The sequence below is a fragment of the Netta rufina genome, assembly GCF_964035555.1.
Source record: "Netta rufina genome assembly, chromosome: 13".
Lineage (NCBI taxonomy): Eukaryota > Metazoa > Chordata > Aves > Anseriformes > Anatidae > Netta > Netta rufina.
Window position 1 is genome coordinate 2,275,944 of NC_140136.1, and position 15,583 is coordinate 2,291,526.

At 47.7% G+C, this 15,583-nt stretch overlaps 1 protein-coding gene across 1 annotated transcript in view; it reads left to right on the top strand.

The window, feature by feature from the left end:
- Window positions 1-15,335, top strand: part of SLC7A5 (solute carrier family 7 member 5) — a gene marked incomplete at its 5' end in the record, with an annotated part of 33,943 nt that extends 18,608 nt beyond the window's left edge. Inside the window, 8 exons of the mRNA XM_084294661.1 lie at window positions 6,842-6,947; window positions 7,769-7,813; window positions 9,201-9,324; window positions 10,441-10,544; window positions 11,324-11,420; window positions 11,750-11,899; window positions 13,215-13,392; window positions 15,265-15,335. Coding sequence (XP_084150787.1) covers window positions 6,842-6,947; window positions 7,769-7,813; window positions 9,201-9,324; window positions 10,441-10,544; window positions 11,324-11,420; window positions 11,750-11,899; window positions 13,215-13,392; window positions 15,265-15,320 — 860 coding nt within the window. The 3' untranslated portion in view covers window positions 15,321-15,335. The remainder of the gene's footprint in view (window positions 1-6,841; window positions 6,948-7,768; window positions 7,814-9,200; window positions 9,325-10,440; window positions 10,545-11,323; window positions 11,421-11,749; window positions 11,900-13,214; window positions 13,393-15,264) is intronic.
- Between the last annotated feature and the right edge of the window lie 248 nt (window positions 15,336-15,583).

Below are 15,583 nucleotides of genomic sequence, written 5' to 3' on the forward strand. Positions count from 1 at the left end.
CAGATGGGTGTTTACCCAGATGGATCATGATTAACTTGCGCTGTAGATCCTCTTTGGCAGAGATGAGGCAAAGCCTATGGTTAGTAAACGTTCCTCCAGCTTTTGATTGTGTCCCTACAAGTTGGGGCTGAGGCTTGTGCACAAAAGATTGCAAGAAGAGTGTGCCCTGCAGCTGCCCGTGCTGTTTCTTGTTATATTGGCATTCAGAAATTCATATTTCATAATTCCCAACAAAATATTTTACTAAGACTAAGCTTTGAAGAAAAGCACAATAGCTTCCCTTACTCACCCTCTTGTTAGCAGAGAGCACGGAAAGTGGAAGCCTGTGCTGAAGGAGGGCACGAACAAGGAAGCTGGGAAAGCTGCCAGCATTCTGCACCTCTAAATCACATCAAGCACATGTTGGAGATTAATCAGGCATCTTAATGCTGGAGGGCTGATACAACACAATTATGTTTTATGGGCCTCTCACTCTCTAATCTTTGATTTCATCTCCAGCCAAAGGTGAATTCAGATGCTGGGGCCAGGTGGGCATGGCAGGTTCGTGTTATGCAGCTTGCCTGTTCTGGTTTGGTGGTTCGTTTCTGTTCAGCCAACTTGTTTCTTGCCCGCTCTGCCCAGAAAATTCTTGGCAATTATGGATTCAAGGATAGAGTTCAGCTTGCTGGGGCTTTTGTGTTTCACAAATGTGAAGTTGCCTGTCCAAAAATAAATAAAATGCATTTAATGACAACAAACAACAACAGCAGCAACAAAATTCAGAAGCAGTCGGTGACCTGTGCTGTTTGTTGTGATCATTGTAAGCTTGAGTGGCTCTTTCTGCACGCCCTGAAAGCTTGGGTTTTAGTAACGACGATGTGAACTGTTTAATATCTTATGTGGAGGTTCATAGCTGCATTAACTCCTCAGGGTAGAAATGTGCCTTCACATCTGAAAAGCTTTTATTCCAAGGAGTTATGGATGTAGCACGTTACATGTTGCTCATGTTGGTTATTTTGAAGGAACTGAAATATTAGGCTGGATGAAGGTAGGAGTCTTGTGTTGGAGCCTAAGGAGTGCATCTTACATGTGCCCCAGGGCACCCTGCTCTCTCCTGTTGTGAGCTGAGTGGGTGTTAACGCAGCTGCCATGAGAGGCTCTGTTGACTTCTCAGTTTTCCAAGAGCAGCTATCCCAGCGATGCAGACGTATTTATCTAGAGAGTAGCTAATACTTTGGTATTTGCACTTTGCTTCTTTGCACCTCTGTCTGGGTGTCCTCTCTCGAGTCTTCGGGTGCAGCAGAAGCAGTTGTTGATGCCTAAGGTGTATCAATACAGTCAGCAGTCCTGTATGTGCATGCATGTGTTGTTTTGCCTGCATTTTTATATTGATCCTTTTGCACTGTTAATGGCCTTGCAGTTAGCAGCCTTCATTTCTGATTCAAGGAGGTCTGGGTGACGTGCTGGTGATCTGTCCTGCCCAAGTGTTCTTGGCTGTCTTGCACATCAAGCTGTTTGGCTCTAGTTAGCCCCTCTTTGCCTTCTCTAGAGTCTGGTCAGGTGGCTCAGTTTTGTTTGTCCTTCTCAATCCCAAGTTTTTATGGATGTGGATTGAACCCGTTGTGCAAATAAGCAAAGAAAAACCAAGCTTACGGCAAGTGGCTGGAAACCCAGTGGGTGGTTTGTCTAGGGTTAGCACCTTGCTGTTCATCTACCCTGATCGGGGTAGACAAGGAGGCATTTAGGAAATACCTTTCTATCCAGTGCCGAGGATCAAAGCGTCCCTGTTCTTCCAGGGTCTCTGTGTTGCCTCAGTTTTCTGGCTGCTGGACAAGGCATGGGATGTTCTGTGCCGTGCACCTGGTTGCCTGCAGTTCAGCCTCACTCCAGGGCTTACAACGCTGCTCCTGGGTCTGCTTATTTATGTTTCATCAGCAAACGTTATGCTGGCAGACACGGAGGTTGTGAAAATCCAGGAGGTGTTTGCACAAGAGGAGGAGGGTAGAAGCAACGCTGGTTGTATCAGCGAGATGCAGAGGAGGTAGGAAAGGTAAATAAAACTTGTCTGGCTCGAGTCGTGCTCTGGTGGACCACTGCAAAAGGAGGAGCTCAAAATATTGGTTCCTCAGCTTTCAGAAACCTCTCAGGAAGATTTTGTCAGCAGTTAGTGGATAGTGGATGTAGGCAAATTCCCATGGTATTTAGGAATTTCTCAACCTAGGAAGGTGAGTGGGGGAGTCCTCTCCCACTCCTGTTAGTATGTGTACACAGCTCCAGGGAGCAGCTAACTCTTTTGCAGACTCTGGACTCCCTGAACGCCTTGAGGTCTGTGATAGACCTGGTAGGGTGTTGTGGGGCGGTGAATCCAGCAGCACGGACCCTCAGCTTCAGCCCAAAGGAGAAATAATAGCTCCTTATGAATGGTATTTACAAAGCACTGGGAGGAGAGGCGTTTCTCCATAAAACAGAAGGAAGCAATTGAAATGAGAGGTGCCATAACTTGTCCACAGCCCGTGATGAGAATCAGGAACGTATCCCAGGAGCTCTGGCTCCTCCTTGGATACTCTCTGCTGGTCCAGGATTTCCAGAGGTGTCTTTCAGACCGTTAGCAAACACCCATAAACTCGCCTGCTACAGGGCCCAAGTTTAAAAGCTGCTGTACAAAACTGTGTAATGCAGAGCAGGAAGGCCAGCAACAGCAATTGGGGAGAAGCAAACAACTTCTGCAGCTACCAAGTGGGCACGTCCTGGGGAGCTGCAAGCTGCTGCAGATGCTCTCCTAACCCTGGCGCCTGCGAGCTCCTTATTGTCTTGTTTTTCTGACTCAGTCAGTTGAACTTTCACTGCTTTTCCCAGGAAGTGGCTCAACAGCTGAGTGGATCTTCTCCTTTGGGTTTTTTGTTTGTACATACAACATGTTTTTCCCTGGCTCTGTTTCCTCTGCGAGGGAGATGCACTGCATGCCCCCACCGCACGCCCCCTCTCCTGCCGAGTACTCTCCATGGCTGTGTTCCCTCCCCTCGCTGTTCAGGCAAGTTAAAAATCCTTAATTATGATTAACGGCTTTCTGCAACAGAAGATTGCTTTGCTGTTAAGACTGGAACGGACACGACGGAGGCGCAAATGAAACATTTCTCAAAAGAGAGGGTCTGAACATGCCGCGCGTGGCCTGAAATAGGGCCCTCCCGCAGGAAGGCCCCAGGTGACCCATCGCTCGCTGGCGCAATTACCAGAGTCTTGGCAGCTGGCAAGATCAGCAAATGGGGTTTATGTCAGAGCTTGTTACTTTAATTTGGTTAATTGTAGAGCAGAGTGCAGTCGAACAGCCAGTTCAAACCAGGTTTCAGATCACCAGGGTGCCAGGCACGGGCAGGGCACTGCCTGGAGAGCGGCGGCGGCTGTCTGCAGAGCCGGCAGCAGCAGCGTGGCACGGAGAGGATGCAGGAGCCCGGGAGGATGAGCAGAGCTCGTCTTTGCCCACAGCAAAAAAAAAAAAAAAAAACACATCCCATTGGGCTGGGATGTGCTCGCTGACAACCCCCTTGCTCTGTGGGAGCAGTCGAAGCCGTGCTTGGCAGTCTCGCCTACAAATTTGTTATTGTTGATTTGATCCGAGGTCTGTCTGGAGGCTTCAACTGGGTACGTTCGGGCTTGAAAGAGGCAGATGGGGAGCGTCTGTCTGGAGCACAAGTTCATGCCTCCGTTTGGAACAGCAGGACCTCTTAAGTGCTCGTATTTGAGAAGGGAGGTGAGACAACCATGCGGCACCATCCAGCCCAGCGTCCCCAGTCTCCAGCTGTGGCCAAGAGCAATCGCCTGGGGCTGAGCATAAGAACAAGGGGGACATGGTGGAGGTCAGGGCTAGGTGTGGGCACACTCAGAGCTTACCCACTGTATTTTACAGCAGGAAGACATCTGGCATTCCTTTCTGGCATAGGTGCTGGACTTTGTTGGTTTTTAGGTGTGTGTTTTTTTGTTTGTTTGTTTGTTTTTTTTGCCCCAAGACGTGTGATGTGGTGCTAGTTATGTAGTTATGTCTGCAAATGTATCACCGGCAGGCACAAATGATTATCTTTCTGGTGATCTGCTGGCTGGCAGGGCAGGCCAGGGCTTTGTAGTGGTGGCAGGAGGGGATGGCTGCTCAGCCAACACGTCACCTTCAGGGCAGGCTTGATAAGGAGCCCGGGCTCCTGCCACGCAACCAGGAAGCAATAAAGCATGAAGGGAGCAAAAACAGTGGCAAAGAGGCATCGCGGACACCTGAGAATAAGACCTTGTCCTTTTGGAGTGGGAAAAAATGTCAGGTCCTCTGGTTATTTAATCATTTGCCACCCCTGGGCCAGGGGCTGCAGCGAGATGAGTTGGGTGTGTGTTAGGATGAAGTGTGTGAGTAATTAGTTATGTCCCACCAATCTACCCCTGCATCCAGCCACCGCCTCCCCCACCCACAGTGCAATGAAACATCAGACTTTGTTTGTCTTTCTTTACTCCAGTGCCACCTCCGTGCTCCATTTTCCCTCTGTTTGTTGGTGTGTCCTGGAGGCAGACTGTCCCGACGCGCAGCCAAATGTCTGTACAGCTCAGCGGGCCACCAAGCAAGGCATAGACTCTTCCTAGCCCGGGGGCTACAGATGCCTGCTGTCCCCACGTGGCTGGCACTTCCTCAGTCTGGTTTCGGGTGATGTTCTCCTCCCTTCCTGGCCAGCTGCATGCGAGCAGCAGCTCAGCCCTTTCTTGGTGGCCACAGCACGCAGCTTCTGTGCCAGGTCTGGGAACTCACAGCACAACCTGCAGATGCATCAAAAGACAGAACAGTTTTAGCTGTGAGCTTTTCTCTGCGACAGAGGCTTTTGGTGGAAGCTGTTGTCCAGCTGAGGACAAGAAGTGGAAGTCTGGCCCTGGGGGATGATGCTGTTTGTGCCCTGGCTCCTCCTGGATCGGTGAAGGTGGTGATCCCTTGCCTTGAGTGATCTCTTGGTCCCAGTGAGAGCTGGGTCACTGGCAGAGCACAAGCAGACCTTTGAGAGGAGACATCCCGAGGGCTGTCTGAAATGCCTGGAGATCTCTCCTGCTCTCCCAGGCCATCTGTGCATGGTTCCAGTAACTAATTATAATCACTGTTAATGAAAAGTGTATCTTATTCCCTTAACAAAAGACCTGGAAAGAACTAGGCTGGTAATTATTCAGGAGGTGCAGAAAATAAACTAAGGGAAGCTGAGGCTGAGGGATCAAGCAGAAAGTGATACCATGCACACCCACCTCCGGCTCAGCATTGTTGTTCAGAGCCAGGCCAGGGCATTAATGCTAAATTAAGATTATATGTCTGAACCTGTAAGCCAGGAATTAAGGTCAAACTTGCAGCATTGCATCAGTCTCTTTGTGTTTCCACCCAGCTCTCCTGTTTCAGTACCTCATTTCATTCAAGCTCTGGCAGCTGGGCCCTGCTTTGTAGCCTCTATCAGTTTCTTGGCTGATTTTAGACGAGTCACATCAGTGTTTTATCTCAGTTTCTGTATTTTCCTCTGCCCTGGTTTTGTATCTGCTATTTTCATACTATTGCTACCAACTGTGGATGGGGGAAGGAGAATTCAGAGCCCTGGTTAGGACTGAGCAGGAGGAAGAAACGAGGTGAAGAGGAGCGATGGAAAGGATGGGGAACAGAGCCTGAGGGACAGGGAGAGAGGGTGAAAGACGAGATGCAGTTCTGCCATGCACAGATCTGGAGCAGCGCCTTGCAAAGCCCCACGGATGGAAGGATGCTCCGGCAGTGTTGCAGCCCTTTCCCCCTGCTAGGAGCATAATGCCACGTGGTAAAAGGTCTGAGCATCCATATTATGTTACCCAGCATCTGCAAACAGCTCTTGGCAGCATAGAGGGGTGAAACTTCCCAGTGTGACATGAAAAGAACGTGCCATTTGAGGAAAAAATGCCTTATATTTTTAATAACCCTTTTCTTTCCCCAGAGGAGAGTGCGGGGTACCGTGCGCTAAGAGATGAAGGGTTAAGCTCCAGACGCTGCTGACTGCCATGTGATGCAGTTGCTTGGGTGATTAGTAAAGATCCCTGCCCTAAGAGGAATCACAAGGGCTGCGAGAGGGCTCCCTGGGTGCAGACGTGTGGTACCAAACCCTGCCTCGCTCCCCTTCCTTCCTCACCGAGGGAGCGAGCGCTGCCCCCGCGGAAGGGAGGGTGACTTCGCCAAGCCAGGCGCGCACGGAGGCTCCACATCAAAAGGCAGGGAACAAAACACCCGCAGGGCATTTTAAAGCAAAATAAATAAACCTTTGGCTGCTCTGGGAGACTTCTTACCAAATGTACAATTGGGACCTCTATTTATGGCTTTTTATTTCAAAAGCTGATCCATAACAGGAACTTTTGATACTCGAGCCCTAAAGAAGCGAACTTCAGATATTCGAGCTCTGAAAAATCTGACTTCCCACAATCAAAGGGACTGCCGTAACCCTCTGCTTTATCAGGTGGCTGGAGGAAATCCTGGGTTTTTATCGAACGAAAGCAGCTTTCAGTTGAGAAGACAATGCGACAATATCTGTTTGCGTAGCATCTTCCAGCCGGAAGGTCCCCAGAATGTGTTTTTCTTTGCAGGGAGCTATCTGGGAGATTACCTTGGTGATAGCACGGTGCCGTGTGAGAAAGTTTGAGTACTTGTTAACGGCTGGCTGCTCGAGATGGTGCATTTGGGCCTGATTATTTGGTGCATTACACCGGCTGAATTAATCACTGTAAAACTGGAGGAATCAGCACAATATAAATGAGTGCAGGTGCTCCTCGACACAACCCAAAATGCATCAGCAGGGTAACCAAGTGTCTAACAGTGGTCCTTTCTTGTTTTTCTTCTCTGCAGGTGATGTGACAAGCCTGACTCCCGAGCACTCCTTTAAAGGCACGAAAGTGGGCGTGGGGAACATCGTGTTAGCTTTGTACAGTGGTCTTTTTGCCTATGGAGGGTGGTAAGATGCAGTCTTCTTCCTTTTTTTTTTTTTTTTAAGTGTATAAACCTAAATGCTAGTGTGCTACACTAATTTTAGTGTAGACCTAAATGCTGTAGGTCCTTCCTTTTGTCCCTAGCTTGTGTTTACACAAAGAGTGTGATCCAGGACCTTCCATCTCTTGTTAGCAGAGCAGAGGCAGCTAGCTGCCCTGGGTTTGCCCAGTAATTTAAAAAGTCATTCTCCACAAGCAGTTTCCAGCCAAGTTAGAGAAGCACAAAGAAGTGGCAGTGATGGTGGGATTTAAAAGAGGCAGTAGATTATGGGTTGCTCGGTTTATCTCCTGGGTGATATTAAGAAAAAAAGCAGGAGGGTGGTTTTATCTTGTAGAGGAGGGATTTGCTGCATACCAACAGATTTGGGTACTGCAAAGCAGAGACTGCTGTGTCCATCTCTGACAGCACTCAACTGAACTTTGTTTTCAGCCCCTTTGAACACTTCCAAGCTCAAGGAGCCTGCTTCATCTGCAGGCTACTTGCAGCCATCCCCATTGCCTGGAGGGTGACTCTGTCACTCGTGGGCCCAGCTTTTAGCCTGCAGCCACCTCTCCTCTTGCAAGGAAGCCGGCAGCATGGTGTGCTAGATCCACCAGCACTGTCCAGGCTGTGTGCTTTTGCAGGTTTTGTGCTGTAGATCTTGAACTAGGCATCACCCATTCTAAGTCTTTCAGCAAGGTTTGGTCTCTCTACCCCACCTAAAATTCCCTTGCAGACATTTAAGATGAAGGGTTTCCTTTACTCATGGACTAACCAGACTTTATCACTGTTCTTTTTCAATTACAGGAATTACTTGAATTTTGTTACAGAAGAGATGATAAATCCCTACAGGTAGGTGTGGGTCTTGCGATGATTTCTATGGGAGGAAACCTTGTTTTTCTTGGGAAGGCCTTTCATTGTGGCTGTCTTGTGCATGTAACAAATTGCTAATCAGCCCAGAAGCCAAGATCTCTTTCTAGGGAAGTGGAAAATTAGATAGGCTAATAGCATTGTTCTTCCCTGGATTAGGGGAAGGGGAATAATAATCTCGGTATGAGAAGGGCTGCTGCTTACACAGCTTTCCTGTACTGCTGATGTTATCTCTGTTGTTGTAAAGCCCTGTTTCCTTAGCATGGCACCTCTCTGAATTACAGGCGAGGAAGAGGCACTTACGGCTTTATTACTATCTTGTGTAAACTCCCCCAGCAGTGTTTGTACGTACATGTATTTGTCATGTGCTCTTCCTTTTCTGTCAAGCATTAGGCCACCTTCTGCACTGTTTCTGCCTTCCAGAGCTTTGCAAGGGGACCTGATGAGATGAGGATGTGCCTCACCAGAGTGAAAAATAGCTTTTGCTTGTAGGGAAGTTGCAATCCTTCTGTCAGCATGGGCTTTGGGATCTGTTGTGCAAGAGCCCATTTCTGGCTGACCCTGGCAGTGATTAGTGCTTACTGGGAAGTCTAAGATTTCACATGTTCTTTCCTTGACAAACATTTTTATAAAAAAAAGTTTTTGCAGTTTGCAATTATTTTCTTGTCTTCTGAATGCAGTCATGGTATTTGACTTTCACCTCCAGTGGCGTTTTTGAACTCCACTGGACCAATTGTATGTAGAATCGAGTAGGCTTTCCTTTTTCAGTTTCTGCTCACAAATGAGGTTATGCCATTGAGAAAGGCAAACTTGTACCAACACAGCCTCATCTTTACAGATGCGCTCAGCTTGTGTTTGAACCCACTTGCTTTGAACTCACTTGCAGCAGGCAGCTGCACGGAGCTTAGGGCCTAAAAACTGCCCACTCAGTCCCTGATCTTTCCATCTCCCACAAGAAAGCCACCAGCACAAACGCTTCTCTCTTGTCCAGAAGAATGTATGTACTAATGCTGCTAGCTGGGAAGAGACATGGGGTTTTAGTTTTAATTGATTGCCTTTGCAGTGGTCTTGGATTGCTGCTTGCCCAGACACCCAGAGTCTCTCCATGTAAAAAGTCCCTTCTGCCATAATCCTTCACTCTACATCTGTCAGCCTCCAGGCTATCACTGTGTGGGCATTTTCTCCTCTCCTGGAGGAGCAGAGTGTGGTTAGAAACTGTGTAAGCTGAAGAGCCAAAGGGGAACAGCATGGCTTATGCCAACTTTAAGTGAATGCAGAAGGGCTGCAGCACGAGCCCTTAGCATTCCCTGGCATCAGTGGCTCTCCCCCGAACTGCAGAGCTCCATTACAATTTATATTTTCTTTCTAGAAACCTGCCTCTGGCTATCATCATCTCACTACCTGTAGTCACTTTGGTTTATGTGCTGACAAACTTGGCTTACTTCACAACCCTGTCGACGGACCAGATGCTGGCGTCCGAAGCCGTGGCCGTGGTAAGATAGGTGCATTGCTGATATGACTCATCTGTTTTTCAGGGCTGCTCAAATCAGACTTGCAATCTCTGCATACGTCTCCTAGGTTGTTCCACGCTGCTCATGGCTGATTATAAAAAATAAAAAATAAATGACAGGAGATAAAGACCAACTGTGACGGGAGCAGGGAAGAACAGCATGCTACCAAGTGGGATTAATCTCACACAATAGTGAGGGTGGATGGTCAGTTAGCACTGCTCTTCATTTGTAAATACACAAGGTTGCTGCTGGCTGCATGACTTACCATCAGTTATCAGAGCATGATGCTTATGGGAAAAGGTCACTCAGTCAATACTGAATTAGACTGTTCTCTCTCTGTATCTTCCTTGTTTTAATTAAGAGAGGAAGACAGTACTTCTATTAATTAAAATGGCATTTCGGTCAGAAATCCTGATTGCTTCAGAAGTGAGCAGCATGGTATGACCTTGCAAAGAGTGTGACCAGGATTGTTCAGTGCTTCAGGGGGAATCTCCTGGTCCAGGGTAAGTTAGCCTGGGCCATCAGGTGACAGCATGACACCCTTCAGACTGGGGCAGAGCCCCAGCTCCAGCCTGCAAGTACCCTGTGGGGAGTTACTGGAGATACCAGCCTGCGTTGTGGTACTCTGGTTGTGTTCCTTCGCACATCTGTTGAAATCAGGATGATTGTGATGGCCTGAAACTGCAGTGAAGCAATGTGGGGTCAGTCTGTAACACGAAACTATGACTGGGTCACTGCATTTATAAGGAGCTGTGTCCTAGTGTCCTTACTCAGCTCCACACGTGCAGTTGGCAATATCCGAATGGCTGAATCTGCTCGCAGTTTTCATTTGGTCTTGAGCTTTTGGACAACTGTTCCAATAAATCTTGTCTCCTGACCCTGAGAGAAAGGCTTTCTGCTGGTTTTTTGCAATTCTGTAAAATGCTTTTTGAGGAAGGAGGAGCAGCAAATGGCGAAGTAGAAAAAGCCTTAATAGTTTGAGCCATGAAAGCATGTTAATTGTTCAGATTTCTGTAAATGTTAAAGCTTTGTAGGCAGCTGTGAGTTCTCTTGGGCGTTCGGGTGTGACGGGACTGTCTTGTTGCCCCTCCTGTTTAGGACTTCGGGAATTACCACCTTGGCGTCATGTCCTGGATCATACCCGTCTTTGTTGGCTTATCGTGCTTTGGATCCGTTAATGGATCTCTCTTCACTTCTTCCCGGTACTACTTTTGCTCAGTTTTGTGGCATTTGTTTACAAGCAGTGGTTAATGCCTCTTGGTTTGGAATAAGTGTCCTCTGAAGAGTGGCTGTGGGTAGACACAAAGTCTAAAGGGTCTGGCAGCCATGTGGGAAATGATGGGGAAAAAAGAAAAAAAAAAGGCTTTAAAATCATATCCAGTTTAAAAGAAAGCCTTGCAGTGGTCTTAGTTTTCTGTCCTCTGGGCAAAGTCCTGTTGAAGTTATTAGAACATAAACAAACACAGGCTTGAACCTCAGGAAAAAAAATGATTTTAATGAAAACCAGAAACTTACGAAACTTCAGGACTGAGAATTTCTCCAGAATGAGGAGAAAGGATGGGGCAGGACAAGGGCTGAGGACGTTCCAGGTCTGACATGCATCTCCTGGGTTATCTTAGGAAAGTCACGTAATTGTTCGCTCTGGAAAGGAGGATATAAACGTATGATTTCTTGCGTTCCTTGCCCATCTCCAGACTTCTTTTTAAGACAGATATTTTCCAGTGTGCATACGTGCAGAACACTGGGGGCTGACCCTGGAGGGCCCCACTCTTGAACCAGTGACTACCAAAAGAAGGCACAGTTGGCATCATGCAGTGCACCACTAAGGTGGAAAACCTGGAGTTTGGGCATTTCAATCTTGCTGCCTCAGCACTGTCTAGGCTGATCTCGAGCTGTCCCTGCTTGTTTTGTGTAGGAGACAAACCCCAGCCCGGGGCTAAAGGTTGCAGTGGTGATAACTGCTCTGTCTCCCTCACCTCAGGCTGTTCTTCGTTGGATCCCGAGAAGGACACTTGCCTTCCATCCTGTCTATGATTCACCCTCGGCTTCTCACGCCCGTGCCATCCCTCGTCTTTACGGTAAGCACCCGGCTCTGTGATGATAAGCATCAACCTGGTATTGAGAAAAGCACTGGGGGAATGATCCCATCAGAGTATTCCGAGAGGGATGCCAAACACAGCCATTTCTGATTTTCCTTCCCATCATATCTTTATATTCCACTTCTGTTTTGAAATCATTCCAAGCACCAAAATAGCATAAAATAAGTTTTTAATCTAAAAAAAATAAAAAATCAACCTGCTTCTTTTCGTGGCAGATAGCTCTTGTAAAATTCCCACGTTTAGTGCTGTAATATATGTGGTTTCCCTACTTTTCCCTTTGCTAATGGCTTTTATTTTTCTGGATGCAGTGCATCATGACCCTGCTCTATGCCTTCTCCAATGACATCTTCTCAGTCATCAACTTCTTCAGCTTCTTCAACTGGCTGTGTGTGGCTCTGGCCATCATTGGCATGATGTGGCTGCGTTACAAGAAGCCAGAGCTGGAAAGGCCCATCAAGGTGAGAGCAGTGCAGGAATTGCCCATCAGGTCCTCCCAGTATTGGGTCTTCTAATTTGTGCTCAGAGGGAAGGCCCTGACAGCTTGGAAACGGCTGGTTCAAGATGTTTGAGTGCTCAGAGGCTTCACTGGGGGAAGTCCCCGAGCTCTGGGGAAGTCCCTTCTCCGCTGCAGGGGAGGTGCAGCAAGAACTGCTGCTTTTCCTGTTTGGAAAAGGGACTGGGATTGCAAGGATGTCGCCATCAGGGGAAGAGTTGTGCAAGCTAACGCAGGTGTCCCAGCTGCATCAAAATCTGCCAAAAGCAAATCTGGGCACTCAGTGCCCAGGGGATGAAGATGCTGTGGCCATGGGAACATCTGAGCGAAGGATGCTGTGGGTGGCAGAGCTGTGGGTGTTCTGGTGGGGCAGCCCAGTGGGAAGCTCTCAGTGACTAACATATTCCCCAGGACAAGCTTTGGGCTGTGGCTCTCAGTGAAACGCTCTGTACCATCGTGGAATTCACTTAGAATAGTTTAATAAAGCAGACAAACCCACGCCTGAAGAGATGAGAGCTTTGTTCTATTTGTCCTTGGCCAGCTTGGCAGTACTGCATCCCGTCTGGTAGGAGGCCAAGATCATGTCAGCCACAAGCATGTCTGCCTTCCTTAAAGGCATGTTTCTCACTCACCCTGCCGCCCCCGAGCACACTCAGGTCTCTGCCAGGCAACAGGGAGCCAGAGAGAAACAAACTCAAGACCTGTATCAGTGCCTTCCCAAAGTAACTCTTTGCGTTTCCTTTGTTTTTCCTGTTGTTGTTTTGTTTTTTCCTTTTTATAAAAACTACAACAACAACAAAACCGAGGCTGGTCTCAACAGATGCCCTGCTCAGAGCAGTGTAGCTGAGTCCCCTGGGAAACAAGATGCAAAGGCTTGTGCTGTGGTTGGTGCTGAATTTGATGCTGTTGGTTCAGGTGCTTTTTATAAGAAATCATTCAAGTATGGAATTGAATGTCAAAAACTGTGCTGAGAAAGGCTCATGCTATCTTAGCAAACTACGCCTCCATGTTTTGGTTCACTCTGAGTGCCCACGTTAGGTGTTAGCCTACTTTAGTCTTCTCCAGGACTGCTGAGGAGTGCTAGCTGACTTGGTACCCTGTGGCAGTTCAAGGTCCCAGTCGCCCAGTTCAGAGCACTGGGACAGACAGGAGCCCTGTCCACAGAGAGTCCATTAGTGGGACATGAAATCCTTCCCTCCCCAGGATGGAAAAACTTCACTGGAAAGTTTTCCCTGTTCCCCTGATACAAGTTCTTACCTGTTCTTTGGGTTCTTTTTTAGGTGAACGTCTGCCTGCCCATTTTCTTCATCCTGGCCTGCTTGTTTCTCATCGCTGTTTCCTTCTGGATGACACCAGTAGAATGTGCCATTGGCTTTGCAATCATCTTAAGCGGGATTCCTGTTTACTTCTTCGGGGTCTGGTGGCAAAACAAGCCCAAGTGGGTTCTCCAAGGCATCTGTAAGTATTACTTGAGGAAGGGTGAGGGTGCAGCCTTTGGCGTTTGCTCCAAGAACAGCAGTGCTTCCTGGTGAGCGTGCTGCAGCTCGTAGCACTGGCTTCCGTCTGTGTAGTGGAGGCTTCAGTGTCTTGGCTCTGATCAATGTCTTTTTAATGCTAACAAGTTTTAACCTGATGATTACCTTATCTACCAAGCACCCAAAATGCACCTTGACTTGTGATAGTTGCAAAGTTTGGGCCAAATGCCTTTTTTCTTTTTCTTCTCCTGGCGAACTGGGTGTTGTTTTGTAGTGGAGCATAACTCGGTGAACCCATTGTTACCTTCTGCCTCCCGTAAAAGCACAGAGTCAGGCCTTTATCAGCAGAGAATAGCTTTCTAGTGGCACTGGGAGGGAAAAGAAATAACAGCGTAACAGTTTGAGCACAGTTAGCCAAAAATTTGAGTGCTGTTAAGTTGGGAATTGGTCCCAATTCATCACTTAGCCAGTGCTAATATTTCTGATAGAGGCAAAGCTCTCCTAGGCATCAAAACGTGACAGCAGAGTAGAAGGAAGAGAAAATCCCATGTCTCTTGGATGTGTTCTCTTCTGAAGCTGATTTCTAGGTTATCTTTGTGTAAGGTTTTCCAACAGCTGGTACTGCACTGTGGTGTGTTTTGAAGGGATGGAAAGATTGTGCTTGGACACGTAACCTCTGTCTGAACACCTGAATCAAGAAAGTCAATCCATGTTGTCTAAGTAACTAAACTCTACCATCTGTCTCCCAGCTCTCAAACAGCAGGCTGACCTAGAAAAGCAGACTAGCAGAAATGTCCAGCCTCAGCTGGGTGCTTTTTATGTAGAAGAAAAAGGCATTAAACAAAGCTCAGCAGTCCTTATCCTTTTTTTTTTTTTTTAACCCCTCACTCTTTTTTTTATTCTGAGTATTAGGCTCGGTTCCTGGAAAAGCCATTTTTTGCAGTGTCTGGTTGACAAATTACCATGCTAATTATTTTTTACCACCAAGAGCTTTTGACGAGAAAATATTCTGGGGACACAGAATGATAATCCTGCAAATGCCCCATTAGGAACACGTCAACTTTAAACACGTGTATATACATAAGTTGTAGATGATTTGATCACCTCTGACTAATCTGAGCTTATTTTTGCTTGCGTGTATCTAGAATTGTGTTAGTTTTACCTGGCAGGTCTGTTTAGGGGTGTCCAAATGCACAATGAAGCAGCAGAAAGCACAGGTGTGGTTGGATGCCAACCTCCGTAACTAATGGGTGGAAAAATAAAGTTACTCCAGTTGAGCACCTCTCCTGTATGCACTTAGAAGTGAAATGCTTCCCTTCCCATCTCTCTGCCCATGGTATCCTGCGTGGCAGTGTGAGGCAGGGGGCTCTGCCTTGTGCTCAGCACGCTGGGCTGGTCATATCCCAGGTTCTTGAGTCTAAAGAAGCTGTGCACATACAGCCAAGGTTTTCAAAACTGGAAGGAGAACTGTCAGCTCATGTTTTCTATGCCCGTTCCTGCTATTGTGCCTGACTCAGTTCGGACTGTTTGCAGTTCTGGCATCCAAATGCAGTTACCATATCACCGTGCAAGTTGAAACCGGTGTCAAGACGTACAGGAGCCTCTCAGGGCAGTGCAGCATCCTTGCTGCAGGCGCAAAGCTCCCAGTGTTACATGCTCAAATTCTAGGCATGAGTAGAGAGCAGCCTGTGGGTCATTTGCTTTCACTTCTTAAACTGTATTTGGACTCATCCTGCTCAGAACCAGAGTGTGTGCTCTGCCCCTTTGAGGCAAAGTATAAAGAACTGAGTCAAGATGTATGTCGGGCCCTCTGTGTGCAATCTCTTTGACCCATACTTTGCTTTCTCCCCTGCAGTCCACGCAACTGCCGTGTGCCAGAAACTGATGGAAGTGGTTCCTCAAGAATCATAAGCAGGAAAAGCAGAGACATTCAGCTCCAGGAAACGCACAATATTATTTTAAGACGACACAAGGAGAAAACACTTCTGATCCCTCATAAAGAAAACCCAGGCATTGGAGCACCCCGGCAGAGCTGCTTCATGTCTGACACCATGCCACCTGCCCTGCCTTGCCTCCTCCAGCCTTCCTGTTGCCACCTTTTAGCCCAGCAAATGAGCAGCCCCGAGAAGTTCTTGGTACGAACGTGGACCAGGAAGAGGAATTCCTGCCGGTGG